Below are 20,000 nucleotides of genomic sequence, written 5' to 3' on the forward strand. Positions count from 1 at the left end.
ATCTCCTTATTTGATGCAACAATACGAGTAAAGACAGCTTTTCACCCAGCCCTAGCTTCGCGAGGTTTTGCGAGTCATGTATCTCTAGTTAGGCGTTTGTTTCGTACCGGTTTTTGGTATCAACTGATAAAGAGCGGTAGTATTCGTCCTTCAAAGTTACAAAATAAGTGATGGAAACTGTAGGGAGCCACCTTAATGAATAACAATTTAATTTATAAGTGACGTTTTTGTTTTCGTTTTCGTAGCTTTAGTGACCAATTATCTCTACCCGCCAGGGCTTCACTTGATAGCTAGTAAGATGGACTGTGTTCAGGAATTATGGATCTTCCTGCACTATTAAGATTCATGGGAGTATTCTTTATCAAATCAGACAACTATGGGGCCTTTCTTCTGACTTTATCATGCTACTTTATGAATGTTGCCTTAAACGTAATTTTGAGTCGAATCAGCAAGTAACCGGTCCTTGTCGGAAAATTGAACGACGTCGGGTAAAAGCATCTTGGAATACACCACATCGTAACTCATCACAGAAACTCATGTTTTTATTTTTATTTTTATATAGGTTAAACGAAAAGAGTTTGGGGAGCTTGAGGCGAGATTCAATGCTACAAAAAATACGTGGAAGATTAACAACTTCAGTGAAGTCTTGAGAAAAGCCAAAGCTGGAGAAGAAACCTTGATATCCAGTGCTCCATTTTACGGCTATGGATACAAATTTCAATTACAATTGTCGCCAAATGGCTTAGACACTGGAAAAAATACTCATCTCTCGATATTTATTCGAATAATGAAAGGCGACTACGATGCCATGTTACCGTGGCCTTTCCATAAAAAAGTAACTGTTAGGCTGATCGATCAACAACAAGAAGAAAAAGACGAAAAGAACATTGCTATGTCATTTAAGACTGACCCGAACCTTTGCAGTTTCCAGAGGCCTGAGGCAGATAGTAACATTGGTCGGGGCCTAGCTAAATTTGTATCACACGCTGATCTGAGAACCAGGCGCTACGTGGTGGATGACACTATTTTCATCCAAGTTAAAATCGATACTCCACTGTAGGTTTAGTTGTAATTCAAAAACACCTGAGCAAAACCATGCGATATTAACTATAAAAGTTAACGTTAAAAGAGAACGACGTTTCGACCGTCCGACGGTCATTTTCAAGTTCAAAATGAGAAGTAAAATATGTGCTTATATACAATTGTGAAAAAACTAATGAGATACTGACTTAAAAAGCTCTAAGATATTCACATCTAAACAATATCAAAAATAATAGCGTGAATGATAAATACAAAGGAACGCTAAAAACGATAAAAGGTATTTAAAAGGTATTTAAAAGTGAAATAATTAAACAAATAACTTCGCGCGGATCGAGTCGCATTGTTTGTTCAGTTTCGGCTTTAGGTCGCGAATAAACAACATCTCGAAGATGAAGCAGTCGAGTTTGCTCTGACACTTTCTCAGGATTCTGAAGTTGCTTTTAATGGTCTCTGGATCCTGTCCAGAGAGGACATATTTAATTAGTATAACTATATGTTGCCTTCTCCATTTCTTTCGTTATTTTAACCTATAAACTGTTATTTTTAACACGAAGTAGAGAAAACAATAAACATTCATAAAAAATATCGGGACATGTTTTGGGATAAATGTTCGTTAGATGTGTGGCTATTTAAACACGCGGCTGAACACGTGAAATGTTATCCCAGCAGATTAGAGTTTGTTAGGCCCGGTTCATACGTCGAACTTTACATGAGCCGAACCTAATACCTATTAAGGTCGACCCAAATAATTAAGTTCGGCAGTTGATTCAGACGTCGAACCTAACTGAAGTCGAACTTAATTAACGCTAAATTGAGAAAATAGATTTTCGTGGTCAGCGGCTGTTGTTTTTACTCAACAAGATTCAAAATGGCGGGAAAGATGAATTCTGACATGGAAGAGTTTGTTTGGTAAAATAATGAAGACAGGCCAAACACGGCTCCTATTGGTCGAGATAGGAAGAATATGACCTTCAATGCTAATTTGCTCTTACGAGTACGTCTTTCAAAGATCTCCCTTTTCTGTACGAAAGTAGGGAAGGGTCTTTGTAGATCTCTCTTAGCAGAGGCTGATTTTCTATCCAGTGCCATTTACTCATCTGAATTGTTTTAGGTTAGGCACAGAAGGGTGGCGGATATTCCGTAACAAACGCAAAATGTTTTCGCGCGTTTTTTGTTTGTTTTGTAGTGCCGACATTCTTTCGCGGAAATTGACTTCTGAAAGAGTTTTATCTATAAAGTTATCGAGGTAACCTCTGTAGCGTAATCTCTGTTTGAATAAAGTAATGTTTTCTTCAAATGTTGTTTTTGAAGATTTTGTTCTGAGAAGTCTTGAGGCTTCGCCTTTGATATAGCCTGTATTGGAAAGTTTCTGTCGGTTTTAAGTGCGTGTGCACATCAAAAATGGATTCTTTTTTTTTTTTTTTTTTTTCAAATCTTTCGCATCTCAGAGAAATATATTTAGTTGTTTCGAAACAAGAAGAACAAGCACTTTCCTCTTTTCCCGCCATCTTGTTCAGAATGTAGTCCTTTGCGCATGCCAAGTCGATGGAACGCGCAGACCTCTGGGATAGATATAATTTATATAATTTATACGTAACGTATGCATTTGGTTCGGCACATGTAAAAGTTCGACGTCTGAATCGAAGTCGAACTTTTGCCGTTCTATTCGACTGGCGCAGTCGAATAGAACGGCGGGTCGACCCAAATACAAATCTGTCGATCCTAACTGATTCATACGTCGATCTTTACATGCGCCGAGCCAAATGATTAGGTTCGGCTCATGTAAAGTTCGACGTATGAACCGGGCCTTAGCCCTAGGTTACGAACCAGGCAACAAAAACTATCGGCGAAAATACAACAGTCCTTGTTAAAAACTTTTGACAAATTTATTTTAAATACAAGAATGGTTATACTCGATCACAGAAACTGAAATCGTCACCTGCGGGTTTTTTTTTTTATCCTTTTCCCGTTTGCTATCATTGAACCTGTAAATTATTGACGTGAAATATAAAAAAATCCAGATTTAATCTGGAAATCATTGTGTGTTTTATTAGAAGCCCATGTTGTTGGACATTCCTAGGATCCGGCTCTTTATCTTCAATGTTAAGAGTCTGAGCCGAACGTTTCATGAAGTCTTTGCTCTTGGCCTTCCATCGCATTTGACATAAAGGGTGTCCAGACTCGCCAATGGAAAGTCCTCAAATTGCCTCCTCGGTTCTTTCACTTTTACGTCACCGACACTGGGCCATGGCCAGGGCCTTAACCTGCACGCTTTAGTCTAGCCTCTTCTACTGGACACAAACTGCTTTCCGTTGTTTGTTTCCTACGTGCTTGAGTTCGTTTAGAGGGAACAACACAATCTGCTCCAGCCAATCATTACTTTATTTTAACTTTTTCGCAAACTTTTGAAGCTGAGTGATATACCTATTACATTACGTTTGGACAGAAATGCTACAATTCTAAGGGAAATTGCCTATAGGCCATCACGTGGTCAGGACTGGGCGTGTTATAGGGAGCCCGGTGGGTAGAAGCTCACAAAATCCAAAACAACCCATGCCAAGCAGGGGCGCAGCTAGCCATTTTTGGTCTGTAAGAACGTTTTATACCTCGCGAGTGTAGCGCGGGTGGGGGGAGGGGGAAAGTTAAGTAGGCGTATGATTTGTTCAATTCATACTTCATTACAGCTAGAATGGCTTGTATATAAGATAAAGCACTTTATTATAAAATATCCTCACGTCATGAATTCTCAGCAACTAAACGTGATCTAATTTGAAGTTATAACGGACTATACAGTACAATCCAGTACTATTGGACTGAATGCCGAGCTAAGTATCTCAAGTCAAGTTTTATGGGAATCCAAAGCTTAGCATCTTGTTCTTCTTGCCACAAAACTCACGTGCCCTGGCCTCCCCGTCAATGGTCATGTCCTTGTACACTCGTGCATTAGAGCAAGAGCCGAAAGTCGTTCTGTCTTCATGGTTGCCCGCAGATAAGTCTTGACTCTACGCATCGTGCTAAAACTGCGCTTAGGAGTTGCGGTTGACACAAGCATCGTGAAAAGGATCGCGAGGGTGGTGTTAACGTTTCGATAAAGAGTTGGATTTATGCAGTGGAGTGTGTCAGCCGAAGTTGCTGGTCATTCTCTAGATAAATGCGGGCACGTTTTTTCCACCGCAACATCTCGTTGTTGTAATCTCTCCTGTCGGTTAGATCTTTTTTGTACGTCGCATACAACTTATCTTGGACGTCGTTGGTTAATCCCTGTAGTTTTGTTGGAAGAAGATACTGACCTAGGAAGCAATTCTTCTGTGATAAGATCCTGTCGTTCATTTCTTGAATGAGATGATCAATAAGAGGGAGATACACAGCTCTTTGCCATAGGACTCTGGGTTTGTGGCTGGGATATTCACCCTGTGTTGCTACCTCCCAATTTTTCTTGGCATGTATGGCTCAATGTTAAACTCAGCTGAAATCATTGTGTTTCCCCAGCTCATACACTTCCTTCCAAACTGAGGGATCGCCTCTTTCAGTTTTCATGATATTTATCACGACTCTTGCTTCTTGGGATGCCTTGAGGACATCTACGATCTTTCATTGTAACATAGTTGACAAAGCAAGTGTGTTGGAAAGGACATGCTCTGTTGCATATAAAGCAATAATCAATCTTCTTGATAGAGCAAAAGTAGCCCCTTCATCCTGGTACAAGATCTCGAGCGGCTGAACTACGACTTGGAACGCTGCACAGAAAGTACATAAAGCATCAGCCCTACTCAACCATCTTCTTTCGCACAAAGTTCGTAGCTTTGCACGTCTATCCTTCTCTCCTCTGACTTGAGCATTCTGGCCCCAGTTGTTCAAATAACGGATAACTGTATCCAGTGGATAAATCGCTATCCGGTGGATAAAATGTTCTCCAAAAAAATCCATTTTATCCGCTGGATAGCGAGTTATCCGCTGGATAAAGTAATATGCCCTTTGAACAAGTGGAGCTGATCGAGGGACTCCTTAAGGGCCAGCAGTCGCTTTGCTGTATAGTCAAACGAAAAAAGCTATGATTTTTACAGTGCTTAAAATAATGTTTTTTTTTTCTTAACAAAATCACCCAAGAAACTAGCTCCTGAACTAGTTCTATGAAATAAAAATACTCGCATAATGAATATACAACGAAAAGTTTGTAAGCTCGGCTTAATGACTAAAAGGGAGCTACGCCCCTGCCAATGTACGCGTATTCACGATATGTTCAAACTTGCTCGTTTATTTTCTGCCAATCTAGAGTTATATTTTTCACGATATTAACCTGCAAGAACTGATTGTAGTTAAACAGAGCCATTTTTGTTGCTGCTAAAAAAAAAAGTTGTAGAGCGTTTGTGAGTAAACGTTTCCAGGCATTTCTCATTTCTCTTGTTTATAGACCAGTTTTTCTCGTGAATATAGGAATATTCGTTTCAATTATTCTAATCGGTAAAATACTTCATTTGTTGAATTACTCCTGTATTCCTAGCTGCATTATTTAATTCATGCCAAATAACAACAGTATCGGACTTCCGTTATAAATCGATAAAATCATGAAAAAACGATAATATCGATTTGACACACTAAATTAATTTATCGATTGTCACCAATTTCCGTTATCAATCGGTAACAATCACTTGATTGATATCGATTTTTATCGATTGACTACGCCGGGAATATAAGAAGCCCATGTTGTTGTCCTTTCCCAGTGTCTCCTTATGGAGGCATGAAAGCTTTTCTAGTCGGTCTTGTATTGTATCTCGTGTTTCATTAATTTAATCTGACGCAGGACACATAACATCTGTGTTGACGCGGTGATGTATGGTCATCTATCATTGGAATAAACTGACGAAAATAAAGAATAATAATGGAGAATATCATACTCTTTCAGTTATTATTATTCTGTTCTTTTTTCATTTTACATTTAATAGAACAACCTATGTTGTAGATAGCAACGAGCACAAGAATGTTAAGAACTAAGTTTGCAATCTGGGGACTTTTTTTTCTTTTTTACCCTTCCTGCATCCAAAATTTCAGCCCGTCTAATTTGACCCTTGAACTGGTCTTCTTCCTAACTTGTCCTACATTAAGATTTCCGAGTTCAGTCAACAACAGAAGAACACATAGAAATATGGCCTGTGAATGGCAAGCTGTATTGGAGGGAAAAGAGTTACATCAGAGGGGAGAACAAAGATCTGGGACACCAGCAAGCTCACCATTAAATGTTTTAAAGTTACTTCGCTGTCTCATTTATTTATGGGGTCGGCTAGTTAGCGAGTTACAAGAAAGATAACAATAAACCTTAATATGACTTAATTAAATTATAACATACAAGCAAAGGAGAAAACAATAACAACAACAACAACAACAACAGCGAAATTAGGGGGTTCCTTTAACCATTTCCTAAACGCAATCGATTACTTCATGATAGGGGGTCCCCACCGGAAGAAAAGCACAAGGCGTGTTATATCGCTGACCTTGGAAAATCATCCCGATCTTTGTCCATTCATTCGCTTGAAAAAATAATCCTTTGTTCCACAGGTAACCGCTTTCAGTTATATTATGCCTCTGTGTTAATTTTTTTTCAGTTGTTTTTGTCTTACTAGTTTTTCCAAAACTCGCTGACGAAGAGAGGCTAAACGAGGTGACCCTCTAAAGTTAATAGCGGCAGGGAATATTTAAAAACTGCTCTCACAATCAGTGATATCAGCCGCAGCATTTTTGTAGGTTGTTGACCAGGTTACATTATTTATTCTTTATCTTCAAATACTGATTTCTGTTCAGATTCCTTTAAAATATATATGTAAGGTTTTTGTAAAGCCCTGCATCCATCATGTGCTTTTATCGCACATTTTTTCCACCTATATTGTTACATAAACATACCCTGGCTGCCAGATTTTTCTTTCGCGCGTCTTTTTCTGGTCCAGCAGTCGTTAAGTGGTCGGTCAAATAGGCCGACTAACGAGCGGAGCAAGTCGTCAGAGTAACATGCGGCGCCAACTCAGAAACATTGTGACATCAAGATCGCGCGAGAAACGCCTCTGGCCCTTAGAACAAAATAAACGCTTGCTTATGTAGATATGAAGCGATTGCTAGGAGCAGTATTAATCCAATATCAGCCGTCGAAGGTAAAAAGTAAGCACTGCGCTGTCTTCTCAGCATAGCATATGAGAGCAAACTCCTGAAACACAAAAAGGCAGGTCAGTTTTACTGAAGCCCCCTGGGAAAGCTTAAAAATGTACAGGAAACGACTGAAAGTTGAGTTGTCTCAATTGCGACTGGCAATTATTTCATCCAGGAGGAAAACGCACTTTTGGAATTGTGTCATCTTGTTGAGCGTTGTTTCATATCCGGTACAGGGGCCCGTTTCTCGAAAGTCCCGGTAACTTATCGGGCCCGGTAAGTTGCCCGGTAAGCTCCCGATAAGTTTACGGGTGTTTCTCGAAACTCCCGTTATTTACGATCCCGGTAAGTTCACCGGTAAGTTGCCCGGTAATTTACGGGAGGTCATGACCTCCCGTAAAGTGCCCGTAAAGTTTACGGGAAGCAATAATTTTGTTGCAAGAAAACAAGATGGCCGCCGGAGGCGGTCATTTTTGTCCCGGTTTGTCGGTCGCGTACTTACCAAGAACGATTGATTTTAGACAAAATAGAAGAAAGAGAAATAATAGAAAGATACTGGTTATCCAGGGAAGTAATAAATTCGCTTGTTGACGAGTTACTGGAGGAAACCTTTCGAGAGACACCATACAGTACGAGGAGCAGTCCGCTGTCCGCGAAAACACAGGTAAATATTTTGCAATTTTAGAACTAGAACAAACTCCTAATCCAGTTGGTTTCAGTCGGTAAAAACCAGAGCTACTGTACTTTGCTCAGTGGGTTTCGAATTGCGGTTATCCCGGGAGGACTTGCAATTTTGCGCCGTAAAGCATTTCATATGCCTGCCCGTACGTACGTGGCCCTTAGATTGTTTTTGTTTGAGATCTAAGATGGCTTTTTTTACGTAGAAACTGCTTCCGATCGTCCGAAAAGTACAGTATGTGAATAACCGAATTAGCTGCATGCTGCATTTACTACCAAAATACCGGCCGAACTGAAACTAAACCCACTCAGTACTGTAAATAAACACTTCATAAATTCGGGAAAAAAAACGAAAGTGATGGAGGTGTCATTTTCAACTACAAAAATACAGGAATTTGTGTTAATGACCTAGTGTAACATAGGAGTTCACAGGACAAACAAACAAACCAAAGTAAATAAAATAACTGAGGGCAAGGGTAGGGTAGGGTAGGGGGGGTGGGAGTAAATAATAAACATATGAAAATATTCTTTGGGCCATGGAAAGCAGACATACAACTGAACTGCCCAAATAATGTATTGAATGAATGAATGAATGAATGAATGAATGAATGAGCAGCCACAACAGCAACTGAACAGGCAGACATAAGCAAGCCAAACTGAGTGGCAGCATGGTACAGACAAGAACAGCTGCACAAGATATTTTCGGGCATGAGGCCCACTCTTAGAAGTACCAAACGGACAGTTGAACATGCACTAACACCATCCATCAGATGGAAAAGCAAACAAACAGAAACGACAGTCCCTCAGTAATTTAAAGAATGACTGAACAGCCACAGTTGTGACTGAACAATACGTAGACAATAGAGTTAAACCACCATGAATAAGTACCAAGACAGCTGGAGGTATGGCATGAATGGGAACAGCGGCGTAAAAGGATAGCCTCCAGAGTATATGTTGATCGAGAATTCTTATGGTGTGGGATTGCTAGATTGAATTAATTTCTTTATATAAAATTACATTTTCATTTGAAATTTGGTGGAGTAGTTTTTTGGAAACCATTAGCAATTACATGTAATTGGCATCAATTGGATTTATTTGGAGGAATAATTTGAATTTTTTTGGAATAGAGCCTTGAATATTTTTTTTTAATTTGAATTATTGAATAAAAACTTGAACAATTTTGTGAACAATAACTTGAATAACTTTTTTAAATTGTTATTGAATAATTATTTTTCAAGATAATTTTTATTGAAAATTCTTTTTCATCCACAGGGGTTCAACTGACAGAAGAGGGCTAACTGAGAACATCAGGAGCAGGGGAACAACTGATGGAAGAAGACTGAGTGTGAACAACTTAATTGAATTTTAATGAAAAATGTAATTAAGAAAAATGTATATACATGAGTAATTGGGAGAATTAAATGAGCTTGAAAACTGCACTGGCAGTGCCGTCACTCATTAATCATTAAAAACAAATCCTTTACATGTGATAATTAAACTCAATTTTACTAAATGTTGCATAAGGTTAGACATACTTGTATATATTGGAACTGCTAATTCTTTTAAAGTATTTCAATACTTTCTTTTCCTTGTAATATAGGACTTCATGAAAGTAAAACTGACTATTTTTGCTAGTGAAACAACATGAGAATGTGAAAAGTTAAGTGGCCACCTTGAAATGACCAAGTAGCAACATTTTTGGCATACGTACAGTCTGGTTCTTGTGTCAGAAAATTATGTGGTTCCATGCTCACTTTGTAATTTGAGGGCTCAAATCTGCCACACAATCAGCTTCTGACTTAAGCCATTAACCAAAATATAATTTAAGTCCCATATTCTTCCCACCCCCAGGGAGGGTACTCAGTTATATTTGTTGCTGAGGTATGAAAGCTTTTGTGGGTTTGAAGTTAGGGATTTTCAGTTGGATGTTTGGGTGGCTTAGGTTTAATTTTTTTGGCAGATTTATTTGGTTAGAAAACATTTTGGTGGGGAATTTTTTGGTGTTGATAAATATGAAGCAATTATTGTATCAATTTTAAATAGAAGAAAGACCTTCACAGTTATTTATGCAACTTTCTTCTATTTAATCTTTCATCCGCAGTTCAAAAATATGTTTCATACATTCACATGGATGTATCTTTTTTATTTACAAGTTCGAATGATGAGCAAAAAAAAAGAAATAACAAAAAAATCTGATAGCCTGCATGAATAATAAGAGATGACTCGTGAAAAGTTTGATGTAAAAGATATCCAGCAAGAATATTACCTGTTAACCTGGCTATCAGATTCCAGTGGGATAGTATACATTAGTATTGTTGTAAAGTTATATTTTGGAGTTATATGGCCCCAATATCTAACACTGATCAAAGTCACAGGTCCAATGAACATGCGGTTTAATTATCTGTTCTAATACGGATATAGACGTCTATAATGTTCAAAGCTACAAGCAATAATAATATTTATTGCAAAAAGGTTGATACACTGTCAGCATTTTTCCTCTTTCCCGCAAATAATGCACTCTAAAAGGGCCATGAACAATGTAATACACTCTCAAGCCCCCTCCTCCCCCCCCCCCCCTTCCCAGTCACTGTTTCAAAGTACAAAAGGAAAAATAATTGTTTTGCCTAGAATTCAATAAATTATACTTTCTAATCTCCACATGTTCAGCACCTCCTCGGAGCTATTAAAAAGATGCTGCATGTGGTCGGCTGCTAAGAACCTCATCAATGATAATGATGATGATGATGATATATCCTGACCAATATCGTAATAGCTATGTATAAGTAGCATTATGGGAAGGGTTCCAAAATGCTATAGGGTTCCCTAGTTCTGCCAACTCAATGTCATTAACTCACTAGTAAATGTTTTTTCGGCTTATATTGATTCCTGAAAAACTTGCAGCTAAAATTTATTGTTATTACTATTTTTATTTAGCATCTACCCCTAAAGGGCATAAACTAATTACATAAAATATATTGGAGACACTCAGTGGATAGGCTACATTGTATACTTAAATCTGGAACATAAAATTGAGAACTGCACCTACTATCTAATTAGTCACTTGAATACAGCATTAGCTTTTGTTCATTTTTTATTAAGACACTAATAATTAAAAATGAATATTCACACAGAATGTACTGGTGATCAGATTATTTTGAAAATATCAGTTATTCAGGAGTATGGTTAGAATATATTACTTCCAGCTGAGCTTGAGCAAGTGTCTAAATTGGTGGCCTTTTCCTTGTTTGGCCCAGTTGGTGTTGTGCCTGTCCATTTTTATTTTTTATCCTAAAAGGTTAAATCATCAATAAATTATTAGTACTATTAGAAGTGTTGTTGTCCTAGACATCATTTCAGTGATCATCACCAAAGGTCATGACTGTAATCCAATACAGTAGGTTAACCTTGGCTGGCCAGAAGTATGGCAAAATAGTCATAAACTAACCACAATTATGCTCCCACTGATATTTGCTATCACTAGCATCCTCCTTTCCCCCTCTCCCAGGTAATGCATGACTGCTTTTGGAATCATTTTGATTTTTGAACAAAAAATCACAATTTGTATTTTCATGTGAGCAATTTGGCAGCCAAGTGTTATTCAAGTGCAAATATATTACCAGTAAATAGTAACAGCGGCAGTGCAGTGTTACCAGCTGCCAGACTGACTTCCTGTTTAAGATAACAATCATACTTGTAACATTATTATGATCAAAGTTGAATATTAATACCATTAATCTGAATCCAGACATGACAACCACTCATTAGTTTCACAGTAGGGTTCAGGCACAGGGACAGAGACTACTTTTTTTAGCGATTGAGCAACTGAGCATGTATTAGTCATATAAAGACTATAGCAATCCAATAAAATTCCGCTACGTAGAGTAAAATCACTAAGTATTGCTTCATACCTAGTATCTGTAATCTAGAAATTGGAATTGGCTCAGCCATTATTATTCAGACATGGTTTATTTCTAAGAGTGTGATTAGAATTAGTCATTTCCGGTTTGATGTATGTGTAGGATTTCAATAAACTGACTAACCAAGAACCGAAAATACAATATTTGATTTATAAACAATAAAAGGGATAGCTATGGTTATCTGCGCGTACATAAGCTTACCTTTAACACCACCAAATGTTTGTTGCACAACCACGAACTGACCATCAAAGAGAAAAGCAGATCGGAATCCAGCAGATCAATACACCTTCCTTCCTCCCACACTGGCGCGTTCTAAAATAATGTAAACATGGCATCTCCAATTCGCATATCCATGTGAAGTATCATCATACAAAAAATACTTCACAGACGATAGATACATGTAGGATGGCGAAAAGCGAAACTGTCGAATCGAGCTACCAAAGGCAACCGATCATCTCTTGCAAATTACATGATGATGTAAAATAATGATCCCTTTTGGTTGCTCTCCTTTGACACAACGAGAAACTCTCAAAGTTAAACTTAGCGCGTATTGTACTGTCCTTCAATAATCATGAATACAGTCCTGTCGTGCTTTTCCATCCGCAGCGAAATCGAATGAATCGAATGAACTACGCATAGTCCCAAGCCGTTCTCCTTCTCTTGCGAACGAGCGTGGAGCGCGCGCAAGAGCCTGGTAACGGTCTTCTATTTTACCGGGCCCGGAAATTACCGGGAAAGTTTACGGGTGCTTCGAGAAACACATTATCGGGCCCGGTAAAGTTTCCCGGTAAGTTGCCCGATAAGTTAACGGGCCCGGAAATTATCGGGACTTTCGAGAAACGGGCCCCAGGTGTCATATTGGGTTTTCATTGTAGTTACGAAGCCAAAGGCACAACTTGACTTAATCGCTACTGACATTCTATAAACAATGGATTTTAATACTTAACAGATAAGATACAAGTCTTAATCAATTAATCTGGAGTGGAACAACAACTAAATTTCAAAGAAAGTTCTTCAAACAAAAAACAAAACGACATTCAAACTATGTTTTTGTTCTTTTATCTCTCATTTTATTAAACATGCAATTCACAACTTTCTACAATAACTTTCTGAAGTATTACGGGGAGGTTTTGCCGTCAGCACTTCACGATATGAAAGATTTTTTTTGAAAGTTTGATACTCGAGAACCCCTTTTGTCATCCCCCGGGCTTACCACGCCGATCCGGGGGGGGGGGGGGGTACTCCCTTATAAGGGCTAGATAGGTATGTGCGGCCCCAAAGGGTATGGTTTTTCAGCCACTTTGGTCATAAATAGGGTATCAATTTTTGCCATTTTGCCGCCATTTTGGTAATAAATAGGGTTTCAGAATAAAAAGTAGCGATATTAAAACATGACGTTTCGGCGACGACATGTCACCATTATCAAATGTAAATTATAATGAGAACGTGCAAAATTAAATTAAATTAAATTTAATTCTTTTGTTTTATTCCATCCCGTTTTATTCTAATGTAATTTCACGCCTTCCTTTCTGATGGAATAAAACAAAAGAATGTGCAAAATTAAATTAAATTAAATTTAATTCTTTTGTTTTATTCCATCTCGTTTTATTGTAATGTAATTTCGCACCTTCCTTTCTTTATATAACGTTACCGATCTTATTATAATTTACATTTGATAATGGTGACATGTCGTCGCCGAAACGTCATGTTTTAATATCGCTACTTTTTGTTCTGAAATATTTTTTCAAATCCTTAGTTATCAGAAATAAATAGGGTTTTTATTTTTTTCAATCTAGTCTTGAATTTCTTTTTTTTTTTAGAAGAAGCTACAGTTCTTCATCATGATGTTTACAGGAACTTTGCATGTGCACCAACGCCTTGTCACGCGCTGGGCTCCAGAGGTTTTTGAACTGAAGTTGACCAGACACTATCAAGTCATAAATAGGGTATCAAATTTTGGTCAGGTCATAAAATAGGTTAGGAAAAATCGCAGATTTTGGTCATAAATAGGGTAAGGGTTTTAGGAAGCGGGCCGCACACTCCTATCTAATTTTTTTGGGAGTACCCCCCCCCCCCCCCTCCCGTGCGATCCTCAAGTGTAAAACAATGTATTTTGAACGCGAAAAACTACATGATACAGATATAAATTGTTCTGAATACATTTCCTTACCGGATTTCTTGTCGTGGAGATGGAGTATGGTTTATATACTAAATTTCCTAGGGCAATGTGCAATAACAAAAAAAAAAATTCAAACACAAAAGAACAGTCGTTGAAACACCGTTTGCTGAATTACTTGACGCTGTTTGCGAAACAAACTTCCTCCTTCGAGGAATTGATCTGAAATTGATCCGACATCCCAAAGTTTTTCTTTCGTATTTTCTTTCTTTCTTTCTTTTTTTTTTTTTCGAAAAAGTAAACAATCAGACTGTCACGGTTATTCGTGACATTGAGCGATATTCTTGAAAATGCCAGGTCACTCTTGACTGATCCAAAGGCGACGCTCTAGTCAGATGACAAATATGGCGGCAGCTGAAGGATACCCATCGCTTGGTGGATACGACGAAGAGTTTGTGAGTGCAGTGGATGAAGATTGGCAATGTCCAATCTGTCATTTGCCCCTAAAAGATACAGTCCTGACGGAAGAATGTGGCCATCGATTTTGCAGGCAGTGTCTTGAAGGGCATTTTTTAAGGTTGGCTTAATTAAGCTTTAAAATTAAGTGTTATTGCGTGGAGGAATCGCAGGTTTAGTTGAAAGGAGGCTTATAAGGCTGAGCTTCTAAACAAAACCTTTTTCTGGACTCCTTATAAATCGAGGAACACTTTTACATGTTATACAGCCGTGAAATATAAGCTGTAGTGAGCATTGTAGCAATTGAAGACATATTTTAAGCAAAAGATTCCTATGTAATAGCAACTGTTTGTCTGTAAAACCCTGATTTGACGAGTTTGTTCGTTTAAGTCTGAAAACGAACAGGAACGTAGTGTATATTTGATCAGAAATAGTTACGGAAAAGCAATGCAATTTAACGGAATACGCCGACAAAGTGCTCGTTTGCTTATTTTCCAGAGACGAGTGAAATCAGTAGTGCGGAAATTTGACATATTTCAGAATAATTAAACATTCATCGGCTTACGCAACTGTTGTTCGTTGTTTATTGATATCATATTCTTCATATAGGAACTGAGTTGCTCTGTTAACGGCTGCTGCGACATTCAAACCTGTCTATGAAAAGAAAAGCAGGAACAGGGCTTCAACTGAATGTGCAAAGGCCTATTTTGGTCGGTATTTATATTATCAAAGGTTGCAGTCTGGCAACCGGAATTTTGAATTTAAATTTTGTTTGAATTATTTTTATACAGGCTGGAACGTGATGACAAACCATTAAGCTGTCCAGTGGATCGAAACAACTTGACTAGGGAAAGGGTAATAGACATAAAAAAATATCTTTACATATGAATAATATATGTCACAGACATGTTGAAAACCTTTACACTTGATCAGTCGGAAGCTTTATCGGGGGCAAGTATCAGTAATTTAATCTATGATAAATCTTGTTTAGATTCGTTCAAAAAAAGGGCAAATGTATGTTGATTAAGGTGGCCGAATACAGTTTTTTAGTGTACAGGTGTTAGAAGCCGTTGTTTGGAAACTATGCACTTCTGGACGTCCAAAATTGGTATGGTGTAAGACTAACTAAGAAGGAATGTATTTTCGAACATCTTGTTGAGCTAAGTACCGTTTCCATGGCAACGCAGCGAACTATTAAACGTCCATAAATAGTAGGTTTCCTTTATTTTTAGAAAATGTACTCATTAGATTTTTTCCATTTTTTGTATCCAGTAAAACTCACAAAACACTGACACAGTTGCACTACTTTCATGTAATTTTAACAGAGAGATCTCCTGTAAATACTGATTTTGCATTTTAATGTTTTGTGAAGATACCCTCTGTTAGATATAGGTTTCTCTTTGTAGGCGAGTTATGCTTTTAGGGAACTATTTTTCGCCAAATGTCACCTAATGAGCGGTTTCGTAGAAAACAGTCCCTTTCCACGAAAACAACCAGTCACAATTTTTTGGTCAAATGCGCATGCGTGGCTTTAATTGGGTTTCATGGCAAAGATGAAAAGCATGCAAAAGGTCTTGGTGAGTGACGTTTTTGCTCGGAAAGAAAAGAAAAAGAGTCCAGAAACGAGAAACCTAGTTATTTAGGATCAAAACTTAACTTTATTATCCATATCACGTGAAATTGAGGGATCACTTTATCGACCGCCGTATTTGCGTACCACAACCCTAGTGCGCGCTTAATAGCATCACTAACAGAATCTGTAAAGCGCACGCAAACTGTGTTCAGCCACCTTAACTATGAAGCTATGGGAACTGATTGAATTAAGCATAGTCACTTTGCCAGGAGCAAGCAATGATGAAAAGTATTTTAACTGGTTGCTTTGAATCAGAATATGAAATGGAACGGAATTTCGCTGAGCCTGTGCATCTAGGTTTTGCAAACACCACAGGAATTTCTCCAAGGACTAGCATGCTATTCTTGGAGGAAGTGCTGAACTCAGGCACGGATGAGGAAGGGACTGCTGCTTTAAAAATCAGGGGCCCTCAAGTTAATTATTGGTGAGGCAACATTGCGGTTCGAGGAATCCTACTTGTTACCAAAATTTGCAAACCAAATATAACAAGAACCGAGATTTATGTGCATGTAACGCTTGTTTTCCTCAGGCCTACTCTGGGACCTAAAGTCGCCGTAGCTTTGGTCGACTTAGGGCGATTTGAGGCGACTTAAGAAGCAAAACGCACTTTAAATTTGAAGCAACTGATGATTTTGGGGGACTTATGTCCGAGAGTAGGCCTTTCCTCGCTTTCGTTTTTGTCAGGTGTTTGTATGGAAGAATTAATCAGTCCGAATAAGAACATAATTAATGTGGGTAGCGAAACTCCTCCATTCATATTTGGTTTTGCTCCCTGACTAAAGCTTACCCTTCCTGCAGAGCGTTTCTTTTTGGCAAGCTTTTAAGAGCGACTCTCTATAGGGGCCGAGTGAGATTGAAAAAATGTGGCACAAGGTTGGAAAAATGGACCCCTTGATATTTCGCCCAGAGATAACCTATGGTATGCTGAGAAGCGTGATATAAGTTTTAGGTTCTAGAGTTTTTACATTTTTGAGAAAATTATGAAAAACCGTCGACAACCGGTGAAGCCGAAAAATCACAGGAATGAGGTCAAATTTCATGATCAGATAATCGAGCTCGCGTGAAGGCGCATGGCAAATTATGGTTTTCCTTAGTTTATAATGTTATTCAGGAGGTATTGCTAAGCTGCTTTAATGATAGTTTAGACTTACAATTGTAATTTCGAATTTCTGGGGAGCAAGCGAAGAGAACCGAAATTTGTAGACTTTGAAAATCCAAATTTCCATATCATTTTCAAACATCTCAAAACATACTCGGTATTATGTAGAATTCTTTCAAAATTCAATTCTAGCAAGTAATAGAGCTGTTTGTGAACGTGATATAATTTTTTTCTTGGCAAAAGTTATTTGGGAGGCGATCGGCCCCATGCAAGTTGACCCAATTTGACCTTTCGAAGAGATCTTGTTTAACCAGGAAATGTAAACAATTCTACTATCCTTAGCTCGCTTTCTGAGCAAACCATTGTAAAACCCTGCCATTTCCCATCAAAACTACCCAGTTAACCTGAGATAATACTTCGGTTACAGCTTACCTTCCAAATGGGTGTTTGAAGGCAAATAATTTTGATGTTCTTCGCTAATTTTCCCGTGTCTTGCTTCCGTGCTTAGCCACCTGCCTTCTCATCACTACGGCATTTTCTAAGCGTCACCTTTCTCTGGCTTGTTTAATTTTTTTGCAGGACCTGGATCCATGTCTTGCATATAAAGCATCCTCTGGGTATCTATTGAGTTTTGTATTGAATATTTCTAATGAAAAGAGGCAAGAAAGTGAAGGAACTAATTGAACTGAAAAACAGAGGCAGATCAATGTCACGCAATCTTTACATCCAAGTGATCACGTGCCGCAAATACATCCGCGTGGATATTTTTGTCTTGCTCTTGCTCATTTCTTCATTTTCTTCCTTACTACCATACAATGTTTTCCTTTTGATTTTTTTGTAACTTTTTTATTTGTAACCACAAGCCTATTCGAAGGAGAGTTCTTTGTATGCAATACTTTGAATCGGTGTATATACACGCAACACATTTACCCTTACCATTTATTTCTAGTGACTGTGCAACAAACTAGAAATCCTATCTAGTTTTAGCTCCAAAAGTCAAATGCCTGGGAAGGTCCATTGCTAATGATTTCCTAAAGCAGAAGAAAGGGAATAGTAATATATATCTGAAAAAGGGCTAGTTACTGGCCGCAAAGCGAGTTTTTGTAATTTGTATTAATTGTACTTACCAATTTGCCTATGGCAGGTGTACACGCCAATGGGTCCCCTTCGTGGCGCATCTAACTTTTGAAGAGTTATATGTTCAACAAGATACCTTTTGATGCAGAAGTAGACGCACGCTTTTATATGATTCTCCAAAACTATCCCTTTGGAAGCTGAAAATGATTTGCTTTTGGGTTCGCACAAGACATGTTTCTTTTTGCACGAGCAAAGGGCACGTAAAACTGTTTTGAGAGTTGCCATCGAGAGAGATCTTTTTTTTAAGTTTAAAACCGATAATTACCAAACACAAATAGATCTGTGCAAACGGTTTGTTTACCTCTACAAAAAAGATTCTTAATATAGAATTCTCACGGCGTTCTTCGATCGCTCGCCCGATAAGCGAAGCTAGCACGTGCGAGGCTCCTAACTTTTTTTAAATTCGGCAAACCTTACTAAGCGGACAAACTCCACTTAAATCTTTACAACTTTACAAAGATATGTACAGGAAAATGAGTTTAGGTCTTTTTAAGTGTATTGTATAACCTTGAGCGGTCACTTTGTCAAAAAAAAAATTGGAAATCAAACATTATTTACAATTCGGCATTCTGAGTAATTAGGACGCATGTGTTTACTTCTGCCGAAATTGAGTCATTTTCTCTGCGTCATCGGTTGAAAAATTGGAAGATGGAGAGAAATTGCTCGTTTCAGCGGCTAGTTGGTGGCCAAAGCGGTCAAAAGCAAATGACTCAATTTTGGCAGAAGTAAACACATGCGTCCTAATTACTGTTGCCGAATTGTAAATAATGTTTGATTTCAAAGGAATTTTTTTTTGACAAAGTGAGCGCTCAAGGTTATACAATGCACTTTAAAAGACCTAAACTCATTTTCCTGCACATATCTTTGTAAGTTGAAAAGATTTTAATCTAGTGGAGTTTGTCCGCGTAATAAGGTTTGCCGAATTTAAGAAAAAGTTAGGAGCCTCGCACGTGCTACGTAGCTTCGCTTATCGGGCGAACGATCAATAAGTGAGAATATTCTATATTTAGAACCTTTTTAATAGAGGTAAACAAACCGTTTGCCACAGATCTCTCTCGATGGCAACTCTCAAAACAGTTTTACGTGCTCTTTACTCGTGCAAAAAGAAACATGTCTTGTACGTGCGAACCCAAAAGCAAATCATTTTCAGTTTCCAAAGGGATAGTTTTCGAGAATCATATAAAAGCGTGCGTCTACTTCTGCATCAAAAGGCACCTTTACAGGGCTGTCAACCTCACACGTCTTCAAATATGGAGAATATGACTTCCCCGGAGAGCAATAACAAAGAGCCTTACAGAGGCGTCCCATCCAGGCCAAAGTCACGGGTTCAGTGGGCAGTGGAAGGGGGGGTGGGGGGGGGGGGGGGGGGGAGGAAATTAAACACTAACAGAAACAACGCTAAACATTTTACATATTCTTGTCAGCAAATTCGAGTCTACGACAAATAGCAAACTTCGTCAATTATTCGGGAGATTACAGACATAAATCTGGAGACCGGGAGATACGGTTCAAAATCTGGAGACTCCCGGATTATTCCGGAGAGTTGACAGCCCTGCCTTTATGAAATAAAGGTGATGCGGTATATTTCCAGCCTGGTGAATGAATGAGAATGATGAATTATTCTAGAAAGTGACACAGGCATGCTCGGAAATAAGAAATCCGAGTGCTCCTATCAGGAGTAGAACCTAAGACCTTCCGATTAGTAGTTCGGATGCTGCACCACTGAGCTACAGGAGACTCGTGGGAGCTAAGGCCATTAAACTAGGTTCACGGGAAAAACATCCTGCA

General features: G+C 38.4%; 1 protein-coding gene and 2 long non-coding RNA genes across 13 annotated transcripts in view; 2 read left to right on the forward strand and 1 right to left on the reverse strand.

Moving 5' to 3' along the window:
• The window catches only part of LOC146452971 (TNF receptor-associated factor 4-like), a 160,379-nt gene that overhangs the window by 17,350 nt on the left and 123,029 nt on the right, over positions 1-20,000 (forward strand). For 3 of the 11 annotated variants that reach the window (XM_085097169.1, XM_085097177.1, XM_085097173.1), the window contains exon 2: positions 15,135-15,198. The exons of 6 other annotated variants lie outside the window; for them this stretch is intronic. In XM_085097169.1, the coding sequence (XP_084953295.1) occupies positions 15,135-15,198 (64 nt within the window). Of the gene's footprint in view, positions 1-562; positions 1,088-15,134; positions 15,199-20,000 lie in introns of those variants that run through there. 2 more of the 11 variants (XM_085097176.1, XM_085097175.1) reach the window with 1 other exon arrangement.
• LOC146452972 (uncharacterized) lies at positions 7,500-9,293 on the forward strand. Its single transcript, XR_014859612.1, has 2 exons — positions 7,500-7,840; positions 9,127-9,293. It is a non-coding gene; the product is annotated as an uncharacterized LOC146452972 (long non-coding RNA).
• LOC146452973 (uncharacterized) lies at positions 9,195-12,559 on the reverse strand. Its single transcript, XR_014859613.1, has 2 exons — positions 11,973-12,559; positions 9,195-11,142 (listed from the first exon to the last, which is right to left on the reverse strand). It is a non-coding gene; the product is annotated as an uncharacterized LOC146452973 (long non-coding RNA).

The sequence above is a fragment of the Pavona decussata genome, unplaced genomic scaffold, assembly GCF_977016875.1.
Source record: "Pavona decussata unplaced genomic scaffold, jaPavDecu1.1 SCAFFOLD_358, whole genome shotgun sequence".
Classification (NCBI taxonomy): Eukaryota; Metazoa; Cnidaria; class Anthozoa; order Scleractinia; family Agariciidae; genus Pavona; species Pavona decussata.